General features: G+C 44.5%; 1 protein-coding gene across 1 annotated transcript in view; it reads right to left on the bottom strand.

Moving 5' to 3' along the window:
- Window positions 1-4,841: 4,841 nt before the first annotated feature.
- Window positions 4,842-14,222, bottom strand: part of sog (chordin short gastrulation) — a 30,424-nt gene continuing 21,043 nt past the window's right edge. Inside the window, exons 4-8 of the mRNA XM_018543934.1 lie at window positions 11,108-11,173; window positions 8,920-10,713; window positions 8,513-8,661; window positions 7,349-7,672; window positions 4,842-6,145 (exon numbers count right to left, since the gene is read on the bottom strand). Coding sequence (XP_018399436.1) covers window positions 5,945-6,145; window positions 7,349-7,672; window positions 8,513-8,661; window positions 8,920-10,713; window positions 11,108-11,173 — 2,534 coding nt within the window. The 3' untranslated portion in view covers window positions 4,842-5,944. The remainder of the gene's footprint in view (window positions 6,146-7,348; window positions 7,673-8,512; window positions 8,662-8,919; window positions 10,714-11,107; window positions 11,174-14,222) is intronic.

The following is a 14,222-nucleotide window of genomic DNA, read 5'->3' as shown; positions in this document are numbered from 1 at the left end:
GCAAGTCGTGTTTATAACGTACGTAGAATCATCAACAGGCAACCTCTGGAGGGAATCGGCGAAATGGTTCACGAGTAAGTAGATTGTACTCACAATGGTCGTCCTTAAATGGAGAACCGTTCTTCACGGACGTCTGGGAAGTGCAGGACGCTACCAGAAGGTGCGGCTCCAGGACTATCGCCCGTCTCCTTTAGTTCGCGCGCGAACTACGTATGCCAATCGATCGATCCCAACCGCTGCTGGAGAACGGGTTTCTTTGCGGTATAACGAAGGCTAACCGTCGAGAAACCCGCGAGATCAAGAATGCGTGGAATATCAATCGAATTCGTGAGTCATGCTTTCGTGGTCACCTATTCGGTTCCTACAATTGGTGAATCATATATGCATTCGTCGGAGAGGGGTGTGAATTCCTCTGACATTTCTTTCCAACTGTCCGGAAATAAATAATTTCGGTATCTTATACGATGTAGCGCGCCAATTGCAGGAACGAGCAGCGTGGGAATTCTCGGCAATTATTAGAATTGTTTGATACGTCGTGACGCGCGTATTGTTATACAATAAGCTCCATGTGATGTAAAGCTTGAAGACGACTCTGGTGCAACTTGCGGAGAAAGAACTCGCTTTCCAGAGAAACGTCATAGTGACCGCTAGATTTCAGAGAGGACTTTCGAGATCTCGAGCTACAAAGTTACGTCGAAAATCCAATTATCGACTGTCGTCTTGATAAAACTACCGCTTAATTACAAACCGCGATATTTTAATCGCACGAGTTCTGAAAAACTAAGCTCTTTTATTATTATTTACGACAATCTAGACACATGAATTCTTGGAATACAATTGTCTCTTTTTTTCAGATCGAGATCAGCGGTTGTGTAGAACCAACAGTTGGTAAAATTTAGTGCATCTGTCTGATGAGGGTCAACGTACAGGGGCTGCATTCTCGACAAATATCGCGTTCTAAGATATACAAAAATATTACAATAATATACACTGGGCAATAAAATTAACGCGACACCTGTTTCACGCAAAAATAGGCAAACTTTAATAGAATAACTTCGTCAAAAATCATCGTATCGAGATGTTTAAAAAAAAGTATTTTACAGCTTGAAACCTCTACTTTTTAGATCGCTACTTGAAAAAGAGGTCTCACGGAGATTTTATGAAGTTACACAAACATAAATGAAGATATAACAGATCTCAAAATTTTTTACGAAATTTGAAAAGTTTTAACGCACGAAATAAAAATTGTGCACAAATGCGGTTTACATTATTCGAAAGATCGAATCTTTACCCTTTATTTACGAATTTACTTTTTTATAAAGTTCCGTGGAACTCCACAAATTTCGTAAAAAAAAATTGAGATCTGGTATATCTTCATTTATGTTTGTGTAACTTCATAAAATCTCCGTGAGACCACGTTTTCAAGCAGCGATCTGAAAAGTAGAGGTTTCAAGCTGTAAAATGCTTTTTTAAACATCTCGATACGATGATTCTTGACGAAGTTATTCTATCTTGAAGTTTGCCTATTTTTGCACAGTGAAGCAGGTGTTGCGTTAATTTTGTTGCCCAGTGTACGTTATACATATGTATATTACAGATGTTCTTAGTATATATTCATAATACACAATATTTTGCGAGAATAAGACACCTATAGTCAACTTATATCGCCTTTCGTGTACTTTTCGCTCCACGATGGATTACAACGTACACTAAAAGTAAAATGTTCACGCCAATGTGAACTTATAAATGACTACGTTTAATAGAAAAAGCAGCTTTGCAAATGCTATAAGATTCTGTAGTATAATTTATATATTTTTATCCAGTTTATATATTTTATTATAGAAACTTACAATTGCAAAGCCGTTTTTTCTGCTGAACGCAGCCGTTGATAAAGCTGAACATGGATAAAATCATGTCACGTAATTTTGGGAGTTATAAGGCCTGCTTATTTAATGGCAACAGTGATAATAATAATCGGCATTTAATTAATAAATCATTTTGGCACAGTACAGAATAGCATCGATCTCCATTCTCTACAAAACTATCGAAGTGTGCGTCATGCGTCTCTCAGCAGCCTACTTTGTCGCAAAAATACAAAAGATTTCATTAAAATTATCGCGTTGTATAAAAAAAAAAATAGTAGTCCCGGTCGCCGTCCGCGTGATCGCACGAGAAAAAGTGAATTGTTACATCTTAGGGAGCATACGGACGTCATACTCGGCGAACGCGCTGCGGAAGCAAAATATACAAATTTATTTCCTCCGCAACGATAATTTCACGTTACGTATATATCGCATCGCTGCACCATAACGTCACAGCTTGAATTAAACGTATTCTGTATTTCAGCGTAACAACAATTGGCACAGTTTCGCGCAAAACGAATCCCGCTGAGATTCGAGAAACGTCCGCCTCCTCTTCTTTTCTTCAAGCTTCACGCAACGAGCAACGGCAACCCTCCTATGCGACGTAACGCTACGTATACGCCGTTTTCACTAATCTTTCGTCGGCTAAGTTCGATAAAAAATAAAGACCGAGCTTCTTATATATTTCTACCCCCAGCGTAGACGTAAGCGTTACAGAGACCGCATCGATTTAAATTAAAACAGCGGGTATACATGAAGCATGGTCGGTACAAGAGCATGCCGCTTATCCAATAATTAATGTTAATTCGTTTAATATCAAGACTGACAGTTTGCGGGAGATGACTTTAAATAATATCATGGCGATAGGAGATCCATAATAAACGTAATATGGATGAGGAAGGAGGAGGAGGAGGGAAGAGAGTTTCGGGGTAGCACTAAAAGTTACGTCGTAATGTATAAATAATTAATAATAATCGCCAGTGTGTATAGTGCTGACGCCCGTCTAGCCGGATCAAAATAAGATCCATTCTAGCCGCGCTTATTTACAAAACGTTTATGTACGCGAGCATAGGCGACGTCGACGTCAGCTGACTACGTATGTATTCGTACTGTCGAGTATAAGGCACCTACGGTAAACGGTGAATTTGCAACGCCTCCGCACGACGAGATACGCACGATGTCGAATAACATTTTATCATGACATCGAAATAAACGAGCGAGGCCTGCTACTAAGCCTTCGCGGCTGTAACAATTGAACCTAAATCGAACGCGAACGGTACTCTCTGAATTGCTTAGGTGGCCGAGTTCTCTCGAACGATATCGGCACGTGCGTATCTTTCTTGCTGGCTTCATTATAAGCAGCCGCTAAATTATATCGCTTCGAAAACAATATTCGGTACCATGTTCATAGTGGTAAGGGTGATTTCGACCAAAATCCGAGTAACTTTATCGGCAAACGACCACTCATTGTCAGATAATGCTATTATTTTGTTAACATGAATAAGATTACAGTAGAGCTCCATTTATCCAAATAGCAAAGGCCAAGACAGTTTCGATAACCGAGATTTAGATAATAAAGATTCACTAACTTTTCCCTTATTCCGATACTTATTAATTCTGATAAAAACTGACGTTTAAGAAACTGAGGTCAAACACGTCGAGCTTCTATTATTTAAAAATCTTCTAATCAGAGATTGACCGAAGTTCCGAAACATGACAAGTGCGATAAGATTTTTTTAAGAGACATTGATCGATCACAGTTGAATGTGAGAAGAAAAATCGACTATATGATTGACCAATGTCTCAAGATTTAAGGTGTGCCTTCCAACAAGCGACACAGTGTGACACAGCGATCATCTCATCCTTGTTTAACATTGGCGAACAATGACGTACTGATACACTATGTTACACCGTGTCATCTCCGTCGCTTGTTGGAAGGCACCCAAGGCTTCCTACATCTATTGTATTTCGTGATTAAGAACATGTTACGGCAAAATTATGGCAAGTGAGAAAAAAATATGTACTGTCTCGCCCTACAATGGTACAAGAGATAAGAAAATGTGTGCTATTTCGTTCTGACTAACGAATTGACAAAAAATACCGAATCAATAAAAAAAAAAAAAGTAGCCCTTACAGCCAGTCTCTGATAAGAGGGTTTCTACTATTATCCGAATTACAGCGCCGTAGTTCAGGAGCTCAACTATAAATTCAGAACTGAGCATAAACTTGTTGGTATAAATGGAGTTCTACTATATTAATTTCTTAATACATGGAAGACAAGATTATAGAGATCAGGGGCGTTGAATTATTCACCTGGATATTTCGCTGCGAGCAGTTCTGTATCAGTCGAATCGATTAAATTGATCAGAACTTTCGATCGAAATAGCCCTTTTTTTTCGCGTCGGGAGTATCTTACTGTTCAGTTTCACCTTCGTGCTTCTCAAAACTTATACAAAATAATGTTACACAAAAGGAATACGATTAAATAAGTGTATATGACAAATCTTTCGTACCGGTTTTGTTAAAACTAATATTTAAAAAAATTTGGAAAGACTTTTTTTTATGGAGAAAAGTAATTAACAAAAATTTCGAATTAGTCAGGAAAATTATAGTTGACTTTTTCTAAAATACTAATCTCGAACGATATTATTACATTTCTTTCATGTTTTGAAATTTAATTGTTAATTGTCGTACAGATTTAATTAGTAACTGCGAGAGAAACGTGAAAATTGATTATGTTTTGTCTTAAAATCCGATACGAGATCCAATTTAAAAGGATTATTTCTAATAATAAATACAGTTTAAATATTACGTACTTATAGTAACAAGTGTTATCGCTTTAACAAATATTACCGTTTATTCATTCGTGGAATAACGGCACATAATCTCGCCGTTCCTCGCACCGAACGGTTTCATACGAGATTTCATATAAGTATTCAACGTAACTACAACATAAATATATCTTTACGTTAGAACGATAATTTAGATTTACCACACAGCAATCGCGAGATAAGGAGCAATAAAAGTGACGCAGATGCGCAGCGATACCAATTACAAGACGATAATTGTAAGCGGATAGTAGTAGTAATACTATCGATAATAGAAATGACAGTAATAATAATAGTAATAAAATAGTAATATATAAGTTGAAATAATTAGTATTAGTAATCGTATAATATAACTGATGCCGCTGTCGGAGGTTTTTCAGTCTTCTTTGGTTGCTGGGTAACTCGCAGAGGTTAGTGGATACAGCAGGACACTGTAGTACCGCCGCGACTAAAAACTCGTTCCTTTCCGAGTTTTCACCACCTCTTTCCCACCCTTCTCCCTTTACCCCTTCACCCCACCGGTTGTCGCTCTTGGCGAGGAGAAGGGCGCTTAGTTTACGTTCTTCTCTTTCCTGTTTTTTTTTTTTTTTTCTTTCCTTTCAATCCGTTGATGGGGATCAATTGATTAATAAGCGTCTGGCTGCGGGCGCTGGAGGCTCCGGAGCGAACGACCGAGCGGTCTCGTCGAGGACAAGAATAGCAATATCCGATCCGTGTTGTCCAATCCCACGTCCTTCCTCTTATTGCACTAGATTATCTCTCGCGACTTCCTGCACGCGTCACCGATAACAACGATAAACTTTGAGCGACGAGCATTCGTCATCATTTAAATAATTACTCCTGTCACCTCGAATACCACTGCTAGAAATTAAAATGACTAAGTAATTTGTAAAAGTGTTTCTCGCTCGTTGTCGATCGAAACACGAATGAAACGTATAGTCGATCTCTCCCTCGTCTTTGCAATTTCTTAATATTCTTCTCTACTCTGTTCCCTCTTTCTTCCCTAATCTTCCGTAAATCCAGCTCTCGCGATTTGAACGTGCGGGCGTGTACAGAACCGTTCGGTTTCGATGTGGTTTCCGTCTCGAGAGCCCCTCGGGTCGTACGATACACGAAGAGAGCAATCGCGTGACGGGATAATGGTCGGCCGCGACTGATTTCGTCATCATTCGACGATGACTATCATGAGTGGACGCGGCGGAGCTTCCTCGTGTAGGACCGGGGCAGACTCTTCTCCAGACTCCTCTACCAGGCTCAGCTCAGCTCGCGTGGCGTCATGGAGTGCCGCCGCGCCGGATGATGGTTGTTGCGATGATGACGCCTCGCGCGATGCTCGCACTGCGCCGTGCAGCAGTCGTCGACGTCCGCCACGTGCTCGCCGCGCTTCATCTGATGCACGATCGAGTTACAGAGTGACCGTGGACAGCGCTTCCTGTCGCACCTGACCTCGCTGTTCTGAAAGAAGCAGAGGGAGCGGTCCCATTACGATAACCATTTACGCGTTCGTTGCGTGAAATCTGCGCAAGAAATTCTAGCCGTGAAACGCGCGGAAACGGATCATTCTGTAGAACGGATCAACGATACGCCGCTTCGCATCGCTCATTCTATTCTATTCTATTCTATGATGTAACGTAGGATGATACATACATGTATATGTATATCTTCTAGTCTCTCTACGTATATTGTATCATTAAATGCACGTTAAAATATACGAATGAATATTGTATTAACACTCGAAGTATCGAGAATATTAACACTATAGTATACCGAGAGACGTTTTCCAATTTGTTAAAAAAGAAAAACAAACTAAATAAATAAACTAATAAATTACTACACATTGCTGGAATAAATTGTGCTATACGGGTTAATACGAAAATAAAAAAAGCGTTGAAAAATTTCAGAATTTTTTCACATAAAAAAATATAATATTAATTTAAAAAATAGATACGGATAATAATGACCGCTCGGTACTTCTAATGCTGAAACCCGTGAAAACAACTCAGGTTGTGCTTAACAGACTTAGCTAAAAAGAAGAAACTCGTATGTAGCAAGACGAGATGTTTATCCATCAACGAAAAAAAACCAAACGCGAGTAATAAAAACGAAACGTGAGAAGAACCGGTGCAACGAGCTCCGTTGGAATACAAAATCCGTTTCTCACGATCGAGACGATTATTTTTCGCTCCGTCCCGTGACGTCGCGACGCGACGCGACGCGACGCAACGCGAGCCAGCCGAGGCCACAGTGTTCCATTTTCATCGTAATGGATGGACCCTATAATGGTCGGGCCAGACGAACGAGTCCGGTTAAAGGTTTTCTCCTTAAAGATCTCTCGTCGTGCCCGTGTCTGGATATCACCGCGAGACGATCGCGCGACGACCCCGTCTAACGAATGAATTGAGTGTAACGAACAAAAGTAACGCGAGCTCAAGACCGCGAGATTCACTTTATCTCGTCGGTTCGATTAAGATAATTAGACACGCCTGATAAAGAGAGATCGTAAAAATAGCGTTTTATTCATTAATCCAGTCTCTCTCGTTTCGAAACGATCCGCGCGATCATGTTCGAGAATCGTGGCGAATAATGCGCGCGCGCGCTATTTAATTTTTATTTTTCGATCGAATCTCAAGGATTTTAGATTTCTTCGAGATTTCTCACCTTGCAGCGGCACTTGACGCATTTCACCTCGCCGTGCGAGTGCAACCGGGGATGCCACTCCATGCCATTCTCGTAAGGTCCACCGAAGGGGTACTTGCAGCCACCGGAAGAGAGTATCTCTTCCGCGGTGCGCCGCGTCGAAGGTAAAGCTTGATCCCTAGGTAGGCGTACGGTGTCGCTTGACGCGGTGGTGGTTATATTAAGGATCGTTGATGGCGGGCACTGTCTGCAGCAAGCTTTCTTGTCCGGCCTGATGGCGATCTTCTCGTCGCACTCGAGCGGCGGACATTGTACCAACGGGCATTTTACCTCCAGCGTGACAGCCTGCGAGACAAATGGATTTCCGATGTAAATTGCGAAGGTGACCTCCTCTCTTACCTCCTGGCCATATCCCGTACGTAACGCATACATTTCACGCGTTTCGCTCATTCTCCTCTTCATCGTGTCGCATTTATCATTTATTACCGAAGGAGTCACACATGGCAATTTAGGCTGCGATCCGATTCACATTTATAAGCATAATTTGTCCTTATTTAATAACAAACAAGGACAAAAAAAAAATAATTCCAAGAACGCCGTGAATGTGAATCGGATTGCAGTCTAGAAATTTCGTCCCAAAGCCTTAGAAGCGTATATACCGTGGAACGAAGAATGTTTGTGTTGTGTGCGTAGTAATTTCAGTAATTTGTAAAAGATGTACGTCGTTCCCTGGCATACATAACGCGAGATATTTTCACGACTGCATGGTGTCAATTGGCTAGGAAGCGATTGCCGAGTATTAAATAAACTGCATCGTTTAGAAAATCTTGTCGCTGAATCATTCAATTAAACTCATTACTAACTGCCAGACCGCAACCGCATTCTTCGGACGTGGTGTGGTATAACGCTCAGGTTTTTCCGCGCGCTGCAAAATCATGCGCCGAGCTAATCATTGTAAAATATAATGGTGATTACTTGGACGATTTAAGCCAAAGCGTAATTATAATATATTAAGAAAATATGCGACGCACACGTGTAGACAAATATCTTATAATTGTTATGTGCTTCAAAAAGAAATTAATGTAACGAAAAAGAACACACAAGTATACATTTTAAGATGTAAATATTTATCGCCTTCTATTCAACTACGATTCTAATAAAACGAAAATAGGAGTAGAAACTTACGTCACATGTACAGACTGCACAAGTGTCGAATCCCGCTGGTGGTAGATACGGATGCCAAGATGATCCCGCGAGATGATATTGTCCGGCCAAAGTACAACCCCTCGTAGCATTGTTCTTGATCGTGGCGTTAGTTTCGGCAGTTATTGGATCTGAATAAATTATCAACGAAACATTAAACATGTCGATCGAATGTCGCATTTAAGAGTAACTTTATCAAATAGCTTTACCAAATAACAATTTATCATTCGAGCGTTTTAGGCGATACTTAACTTATCTCTTTCGCAATTTTGCTACATAAATTTATGCCAGTTATGTTCCGTTCTGTCCTTCTCTTACGTATAGGCATTCTCGTTTCGTGTAAAAAAAAATATTATTTCCAGTTTCGATAAATAAATAAATCCCTTTACCTGCGCATATCGGGCAGCAATGACCAGTCGGCGGTTGCTTGAACTGCTTTCCCAACATCCCGCAAGAGATTGTCGGACAAGGTACCACGTCGCATTGCGCCAAGCCGCGATAGCAATGACACATCGAGCAGGGATCCGAGTTCGAGGTCCATTGCGTGCCTTCTTCGTAGAATCTGGTCTCGTGGAAGCACGCACCGGTCTCGATATCCGACCTAGGTGGCTGCAGGTTGTACGCCACCACAGAGGCAACGTCGTTGTCGGCGTAGTGTGGCAGGCAGCTGAACGGTGCCCTCGCCTTGAAAGGGGCTTTCAGGATGTGGGTGACCTGCTTGTCTGTGACTTCGAGGAAACCGATGCCCGACTCGATCCTATAGAGCTCCAACGATGACAGTCCGGTGACCGAACCTTCCAAAGAGTATCCCGTGAATTCTTCGAGAAGTCTTCTAGCGACAGGAGCTCCCTGCGCTAACATGGGCATCGTTTCTAAATATAAACGAAACGTTCGCAGTTCTTGGGAGGAGGATGGGAAACCGGCTAGCTCCAGTTCGTAGTGTAGAGAACAATCTAAATCCACCGCAGTCCATATCAAACCGACCGGTCCAGGATGCGTTGGCTCCTTGGTCAATCTTCGCAGTAGCACAGGCGCGGTCGTGTCTCTGGCGTCCGCCACGGGTCTCTCTAAGAGTCTACCGCGTAACATGGAACCGACATGGCTGGCAGCGACCACGGAGAGTTCCTCGTTGAAGAGCGGTTGCAACAGTCTGGGTCCAGGCCGATCCAAGGAACCGTTCGCGATGGAGCCACCGATCAACGAAGGTGTCAGATCCTCGAGTTCCATCCTCCGTTTCCCACCCTCGTCCACTAACGTCACCAGGGGACTCTCTTCCTCGAGTCCTATCAACTGTACTCCGTAGCGTAGCGCGCCGACACGATCCAGAAAGGCCCAAGCCAATCCGGATGCCACGGATGGTGTTTCCGACAGCAGTAACGTTTGATACATGTCGCAGGTTGCGCGCGAGCCTATCATGCCGATCAGTCGAAGGGCCTGCGGGTCTTTGCGAGACATTATACTGATCAACAATTTGCCCCGAGTCAAAAGACGTAGATCGGTCCCGGAAAGGGCGCTGCGGACCTCGCCGTAATTCAGCTCGTTCGACGGCTTTCTCACCATTATCTCTTCGCGAAGGACCACGTGATCCTTCTCGTGATGCTCCAGCTGAACGATCAACGGAACATCGGCCACGTCGTTCGGCAGGAAGAGACCGTTGAAGACGAGGGACACGTGGATCGAGGGCGCTGAGGCGGACGACGCGGATACAATCGCCGTTGCACCCGCGCCGGACATTAACGACCGGTCGACGCCCATCGCCGATTCCAAGAGCGCGGAGAACTGCTCGGTCGACAACGCGCGGTAACGCGACAACTGCCCGGTCAGACTCGACGAAGGCTCCCAGAGGAAGGACACGTGTAGCCGTTCCTCGCGTAGCAGCTTGCGATAGTCGCGTGGCACGCGTCTCCACACCCCACAGAGCTTGCCGGTGGTGTTCTGATAAGCACCACCGATCGGATCGATCATCTGCTCCTCGAGAATATTGCCGGACCCATCGACGAACTGTATGCTGCGCGGTCGGGGCGTCGACGCGGACAGATAGAACGCGTAGTAGATATTCTTGCGATGAAACGTGAAGCGACCAGTCGCCAGATAGTTGTACGCGCTGTTGTAAACTGACGTCGGATTCGGTTCATCGCGACGCAGAGACTGCGACGTTCTGCCCGTTAACAGGGTGCCGAAATCTGTAATTAACGACGTTTAATTAACGATCGTTTAATCATAGTTGGTAGTCACGTGACCCAGACATTTTTTAATTACGTTGCGAAGATTGTTTATGACGAATGTTTTTCACAATTTTAATCTTATTCCTCGGATATATTACATCAACTTTAACAAAGATACATTAATTTTAAGGTTTATAAACCTGCAAATACTATATGAGAAAATTTCGAAGCGAATATCAATCAGCTTTGAGAAAAATGCCCGCACATTTCATGCTCGCGGAAATTGATAAATTAACGTTGTTGGAAATCGAGTCTTTGATACCGTTTTTTGAGCAAAAAAAAAATACGATTTCAAGATCAAACGTGTAGTACACGCGCGTCAAATTTTCAGAAAAGCTTGTAACAATCTTACGTTTCAGGCTTCGCTCCTCTTCCTCCGAAGTCAATTGCGCTGGCAGATCCTGCGCTATGTCTGCGTCTGCAACAAAAGATTTATTCCGTCGTAAACGCGGGTATTTGACCGCTCGATTGTACAATCTTTCCGGTCGTTCAACGCGCAGTAATTTACGTTCGCAAAAAAAAAAAAGACCAATGACGAAGCTCCTCTCGACATGGGTATTAAAAGTTGTCTTCGGCCAATTTTTGCGAGTTGCGCTTTTCGTTCCTTTTGAAAACTGGACGAGTTTTACGTTAACAATTGATAGAAAATATTAGAACGATAACAAACGGATATTTTTGAGAGGACATGTATAAATTATATACCGTGCGTCGGAATCAACGTCGCGGCCGCCACGTAACTCACGCGCGATATAAAGCCAAATGTGTATTCTATAGGGACACTCTCTCTCTCTCTCTCTCTCTCTCTCTCTCTCTCTCTCTCTTTCTCTCGGGAGGATAAAACTCCTCGCGCAGGAGAATGGCGAGTCCTTTGCACTCTGCATCGAGCGCGTATAGAGTGGTGGTCCTCTCCCGTTCCCCGAGCGTCTCTCCTTCGAGACGAGCGTAAAAATAAAAATAACCGGTCGATCGTCGATCGTCGATCCCCATTGAGCCGATTCAGCGGCCGGTGGTGGCATGTGCACCGACCATAAAGTATGCCTGCGCGCGGTAGGAAAAGAGTCGGCTGGCGCCAACCGCCGCTACTTTGAATGCTACTTTTATGGCGCATGCCGCGCCGGTTCAGCGCCACGGAGACGTTAATTGCCGCGGCGCGCAAAACGTACAGCACGCCTCGCACCCGACGCGGCCCGATCGGTTACTCTAACTAAACCGTTTCCGCCTACCTGATCGGATCTATGACCAATGGTCGCCGCTCTGTCGCGCCATTAATATCGGAGAAAGACGGATATGAGCGATAAAACGCGGTTAATTACGCGGCGATTAATTGGACCTACCACCTACCGCGTTTTTTTCTTTTTCCGCTGGCTCGTCGTCCATCTCCCTCTTTTTCCCTTTCGATCTCGTTCGAGCGCGGCTCCTTCGATTGTCGGCTTCAAATTGTTTCGCGGAAAGATCGCGACAATGGTGACACGATGGATTCACAAATCCACGACACACGTTGCGTTTTGCAATTCGCATGACTAGAAAGGATAATATGTGTGCGCGTCATCTAACAAATATGTTATGGCGGCTGGAGGTTGTACTACCGAAAACCGCCACCTTAAGCACAACACCGTTTCGGATCGAAGGACGACCGTTACTCAGAATTAAGAATCGTTCAAGGAGACAGATATAAATGTGTCACGAACGAACGGCGGAGCAGAGATCGTGGATTATCTCGCTCGTAAAGCTATATTCTTGCGCGATCTATACTAGAATCTCTATCTCGTCCTTGTCTCGCTTTCTCCTTTTTTTTTTTTCCCTCCTCCAAGATAATCCATCCGACACGCCGGACAGTTTCGTTTTATATTCTGACTTCAGACGCCTACGGTATAACCATATAACTAATTTGCTTCTCGCATTAGTCCGGAGAAGAGACCCGAGACCGCGACTTTCGGTCGCCCGTCACAGTCGGGACGAGAGAGCATCGAATGAGAATCGATGCGATGAACCAATCGACGAGCTCAAGGGTCGCAGTTATGTTTCCTCGTGTGGAGCGTAAAAGGCAGGGCGTTGCTAATTGCGGCCGCAGTTTCACCTTTCATCAGCAGGGGGCAACGAGCCCCCCATCAGCAGACAACGGCGACAATGATTATTATGACGATCGTATATAAGTCGAGTCGTGCATGTGATATTGATGCGCGCGAACGGTCTATGAGAATAAACGACCGGCGCGGCGCGGCGGTATATAAGTACGATTATCAAAAATGATTCGCTCGCTGTCCTCGTCGCTGTCGTCGTTGATAGATCCCCATACAGAGACGGCAGCAGAATTGTGGCGACAACGAGCGCTTTATCAAAAGTGTCATATTAACCTAATTGATAATATGCGCGCCTCTCCCGTTGCATCGCCAATAGCCGCGCGCGATAAGCGCGACCGTAAAAAATTTAACGAAACGACGACCCCGTCGTCTCTGTTTATTACAACGCAGGCGCTCGCGGAACCAATCGATAGAAACGAACGAAATTAACCGTTAATCAACGACGTATAGGGCAAAATGGAACAGAGAACGAAAACAGATTTATCCCATCCAACGAATGGATCATCCCTCCACTACTATACCGCGCGATCCATCTCTATCTCCCGCGCGTCCGCCGCCCATCTATTCTTATTCCCATCGCGCGCTTTATGCCCGATCATTACGTATGCTAATATTTACATTTAGATTGCACGGCTTAATCGAAGTGACGCCATGCGGTAATATAGCCGGCGCCATGGCGCTAAACCGTGCCGTCCGTCTCCCTCTCGCTCCGCCGCTCCTCTTCCACCGATTACGAACTCGAGTTCACTCTCGAGAGAACGCGATCGGTCAATCTCCTCTCTCTCTCTCTCTCTCTCTCTCTCTCTCTCTCTCTCTCTCTCTCTCTCTCTCTCCTCTCACTTCCACATCCGTCCCTTTTTTTCCTCTTCACCGCTAGGCAAACCGTTTCGCCCCGGTTTCTTCTTTCCTCGCCCGCATATCTCTATAATATACACGTAGAAGAGAGAAATATGTACGCTGCTCTTATCGACATCTCCGATAGTACAACACCCCCGGCGACCGACAGCCGGAGATTTAACGGGCCAATTTGCAATTTCCTTGAATAAACAATTCTACGCGCGTGATAAATGCACGCGAGGCGCGCGCAAAAGCGTAAAAAGAGATAGTATCGCTATTCGAAGCGGAGCGGTTTCGTACCAATTCGCGCTCATTATCCGTCGCGCTGGAATTGGCGCGCGCGAGCCTTATCTGGTAGCCTTATCAACAACGCGGGAGAGATACGTATACTACTTTCACTGCATCGCCGCGCGGCGTGGGCCAAATTCTTCGAGAGTGCACCGCTCCTCCACCCGCGGCGGGCTCCCCGTCCGCAACGCGCGCTCTATTTCTCCTCGCGCGGAGATCCGCGTGTACCGCGCGCTACACTCGCAATAGAATGCGGATGAA

The sequence above is a fragment of the Cyphomyrmex costatus genome, unplaced genomic scaffold (genome assembly GCF_001594065.2).
Source record: "Cyphomyrmex costatus isolate MS0001 unplaced genomic scaffold, Ccosl1.0 scaffold41, whole genome shotgun sequence".
Taxonomy (NCBI): domain Eukaryota; kingdom Metazoa; phylum Arthropoda; class Insecta; order Hymenoptera; family Formicidae; genus Cyphomyrmex; species Cyphomyrmex costatus.
The sequence above is the reverse complement of the archived record's forward strand: the minus strand, read 5'-3'. Positions and strand labels throughout refer to the sequence as shown.